Source organism: Dipteris shenzhenensis, chromosome 17, assembly GCF_047967505.1.
Source record: "Dipteris shenzhenensis isolate YYH24624 ecotype China chromosome 17, Dip_SZ_1.0, whole genome shotgun sequence".
Classification (NCBI taxonomy): Eukaryota; Viridiplantae; Streptophyta; class Polypodiopsida; order Gleicheniales; family Dipteridaceae; genus Dipteris; species Dipteris shenzhenensis.
Window position 1 is genome coordinate 38,492,458 of NC_141612.1, and position 4,049 is coordinate 38,496,506.

At 46.0% G+C, this 4,049-nt stretch overlaps 1 protein-coding gene across 1 annotated transcript; it reads right to left on the bottom strand.

The window, feature by feature from the left end:
• Positions 1-268: 268 nt before the first annotated feature.
• LOC147892087 (F-box/kelch-repeat protein At1g80440-like) lies at positions 269-1,769 on the bottom strand. The gene has a single exon (XM_087389035.1). The coding sequence runs from the start codon at positions 1,696-1,698 to the stop codon at positions 586-588; it is 1,113 nt and encodes a 370-aa protein (XP_087245161.1). The 5' UTR covers positions 1,699-1,769; the 3' UTR covers positions 269-585.
• Positions 1,770-4,049: the final 2,280 nt, after the last annotated feature.

Here is a 4,049-nt window from a genome sequence, read left to right on the forward strand (position 1 = left end):
GAAGGATGGACATTGGGCATACATACTGGTTGGGGGAAATGTACGTAGATATCGTGGGGTAAAGATAATGAACAAGTGAGTACAAGTACTCGTTAGCACTGCCTTCAAATTAGTTCTTGTCAAAATAAAACAATTGTCAAGATGATTGGATGATTAATTTGCAACACCTCTGATGGAAGCCCGTGCATAGGAAAGTCTCAATGATTTGCAAACTCTGTGTGTATGCGAGAGATTAAAATAAAATGGAAAGGGGCCACTTGGCAAAAAAGTGTGTGGGACAAAAGTGCAACTATAGCTCTGCCTGGAAGGCAGTGCTAAAAATATAGTGACTAAACCGACAAACGAATTATTCGGAAAATGCCAAGGAAAAAAGCTACTTTACAGTCGGTACATGGATAAGGTGACAGTTTTTAAATTAATTCGTTCGTTGACAAGGCGGGAATAAGTTACGCGAATAATAATAAATAAACATGCGGCTGACGGACGAATGTTCTTGCTGATGCACGGACTCCGGAATACAAGTTCGTCACATAGGAAAAGTTCCGTCCATTGAAATCCATTGAAAAGTTCCGTCCATTGGTTCCGTCACACTTGCACCGTGCAGGCCGCTTGAACTAACCCACAGAAATCGTCGCCTGCCTCAATTTTCTGCCACAGACTCGATGCCGCAGATGACGGAGAAGACTCCGGCGATGGTGAAGCTGGCGCCGACGCTGAATCCTTGAACAGAAACGTCGCATACGGCCCCGCCCGACCGCTCAATCCCGACACCAGAATTCCTTCCCCCAGCACTGTCGCGCACGACGCCCCCCTCACCTCCTCCGGCAGCGTCGCAATCGCTTCCCACACCGCCTCTTTCCATTTGTAGCGCACCAGCTTCGCCTCTTGCAGTGCGTAGAGCTGCCCCCGCACTGATACGATCGAGCTCGGTGGCGGCCGCGACGGCGGCCACATGTTTTCGATTGTCTCCCACTCGTGCGTCAAGAAATCGAAGCGCTCTGCGCTCCGACCGAAGACGCCCTGGGATTCCGTGGAGAAGCCGCTGATCGCGAGGAATTTGCCGTCCACGACTGCTCCCTTACACTCGTCACGTTCCTGGCTCATGTCCGGAAGATGCTCCCAGACATCGCGATCGAGATCGTAAATTTCCGCGCTGCGCAGCGCGTTCTTGCTGTCGTCGTGACCTCCCGCCACAACGATACGCCCGCCGTGGCTTCCGCAAGCAAAGAAAGAGCGCACAGACAGCATATCCGCACCTCTCCTCCATTGCCCGGTCGAAAAACTGAAAACGTAAACGGATTTCAGAACCGCCCACGAAACCGGATTCCATCCGCCAAGCAGAATTACGCACCCACCGACGGAGACGCACTGGCAGAACAGGGGAAGCCCATCGGGGAAGTCAGGAATGGGGGGGAGGCGATCCCAAGCGGCAAGCTTAGCATCGTAGACGCTGAGGCCATAGACGGGCGACTTGCCGGGGCCGAGGGGGAGGGAGTGGGGGAGGGCTTGGATGAAGCAGGCGCAAGGGTCAGCGAAACCGAAGAGGGAGCGGGAGTGGTAAAAAAGGGGAGAAGAGAAGAGGGAATGCCAGGAACGGCAGACCTGTTGGAGGAGGGAGTGAAGACGGAGGGGGGTACGAAGGAGGCAAAGGAGGGCGAGGTCGAGGGGAAGGGAGGGGATGAGGTCGGAGTCAGGCATGGCAAGGGAGGAGGGAGGGAGCAGAGCTATGATATAAGCAGAGAGCTATGGCGATGGCGATTGCGATGAAGAAGAAGAAGATGACGAGCTATGGCTCTGTTCTGTTTTTGAAGGTGAAAGGAAAGAGACAGTTCCAAATCAGATTTTTCGGAGGCCCCGCTGAGTTCCTTTGGATAGGGATGAGTGCTGACTCAGCATCCCGAGCATCTTTCCTCGCCTACGTGTCACTCCTTTGCATAATTCAATCCAATCCCTTTATTACACCCCTCACCGTTGGGTTACCCCCCTTCCCAGTTTTCCTCCAAAAAACCGTTGTATCTGGCCCCTTTCTTGTACTTGGGCGGCCCCGTTGTTCCACCCCCAAACTTGGGGGTAACGGGCCAAGACACCAACCAACACTCCCAAGATTCTTCTTTCCCCTCACTTCAAGGGACACTAAAAAATAAGGGGCGATTCACAACCGTCCCACAACCCCCAAATGAACTCTCCTCCCCAGAGTCCCTCCTCTTCCCTTGCCCATAGAAAAATGTCGGCAAACCTCCACTGAATAGGAGGATGTCATTTGGTTTCATAGGAAAAACCATTTGCATCAACATCCCATGGGGAGCACACACTTCCCTATGTGGTTTGCCTTTTGTCTCTTCCTTATCTCTTTAAACATGTCCAATTGAAAGCACACATGCATGTGGCTTCCAACTCACTTGGGCCTTGTTATGCTTAATCCTTAGTCTCTTTTGCTTTTGCCAGCTAAGGATCCAGGTGCCTTTAGGAAGACTTCTCTCTCTCTCTCTCCCCTCCCTTCCCTAACTTGCTCGTTGAAGGGAAAAGTACCACTCCCTTTCAATGCCTCTCTGTTGAATGCCTTTTTTAAGAAACTCCATTTCATTCCTCATCTTGTTCTTTGAAGGGTACTCCTAGATTTGTGTCTAACTTGATCATTATGTCTTTCTATGAAAATAGAAATGCAAATTTTTGATGCTTTTTATTGTTGTAAAATAAGTTCTTCTCTACGACCCTTGCATCTACAAGCAAAAATATTTGTGAATTAAACTAACACTACGCTCAATAATGTGTTAGCATCAAGATTTGGATTATTAAATACCAAAGGTGACAAAGTATGATGTGTAACTTTAATCCTTCTATCTCCTTAGCCATAATTTTTGCTCTACGCCACCTATGTCACTCTCAATATGTGCTTTTCATCACCAATTTATGTATGTTTTACCGTTTGACCTTCATGGCTCTTTTACATGTATCTTAGAACAACTTGCACGATCAATGCATTCAAGTCGCCTCACGTTTCCTTAAGAACTCGTTGAATCTTTTATAAATTCATACCTTCTTAAGCTCAACTTGCTAGAGTTTGCATTAAACGTCACATCAATCAAAAATCTCCTCATGCTCCATTGGTCACATTATTGCCCCTTTTTGTTGTAAGCCTTCATAAAAGTTTTTGTCAGGATTTGTGTACAATTGGAAGCATACTATATTCAAAGGCTTCCAATTCCGTAGTCTCTATAGACGCACCACCTACACAACTTGTCACATGCTCCCCTAGATCTTCTCTTATTAACTACCTGTAAGGCAAGAGAAGCTAGAGCTAGGACACATGATATCCCAAATGTGAGAGGGCAAGGACTACACCACTACTTGATGGAAGTATATGCCACACACACTCTTCCCTATATTCACAAATGAGCTTCCTAGGGTAGGGTTAGTATTAGGGTAAGGGTTCAGTAAAAGTGGTCCCCTTTAGAAAAAAGTTTATGTACACATATTTCTAGACTTTAGAAAAATCAAAACTCATAAATGATGTGGCATTGAGCAACTTATCCTTTACTCACCGTTTTAAATTGATCTCGTTTTACAAAAATGCTGACCCATTTTGTTAAAATATTCAACATGTTTTGGATTGGATAATCAACTAGGTCTTTAGGACTTTTTCCTCATGATGTGACTTTAAAGCTTGTGCAATGTCATTGTACTATTACTTGGATTCTTTATCATAATTATTCTTTTTTTTCCATGTAGTTCCTTGAAATAAAACGCATCTACATGTTACAAGGAAGGCAATGTGTTAATGCGTGACATCACACTTGCTAGCTTACCCTCATGGATTTGGAAATTTCTCCGCCTTTTTGCATGTCTTGTGTCAGACTAGGGATATCAAACTTGCTACCTTACCCTCATGGATTTGGAAATTTCTCTGGCTTTTTGCGTGTCTTTGTCAGACTAGGGATATTGCAAAATCTAAATCAATCATGTGTAAGGCCAAAATGTGCTCCACCTTAAAAAATCAATCTTTCCCATTCAATCGTCTAGTCTCTTATCTTTTCGGTAAAAATTTGGGG

Bases quoted from the DNA above. Each gene is read 5' to 3' on its own strand.
- LOC147892087 (XM_087389035.1), bottom strand. From the start codon at position 1,698: ATGCCTGACTCCGACCTCATCCCCTCCCTTCCCCTCGACCTCGCCCTC.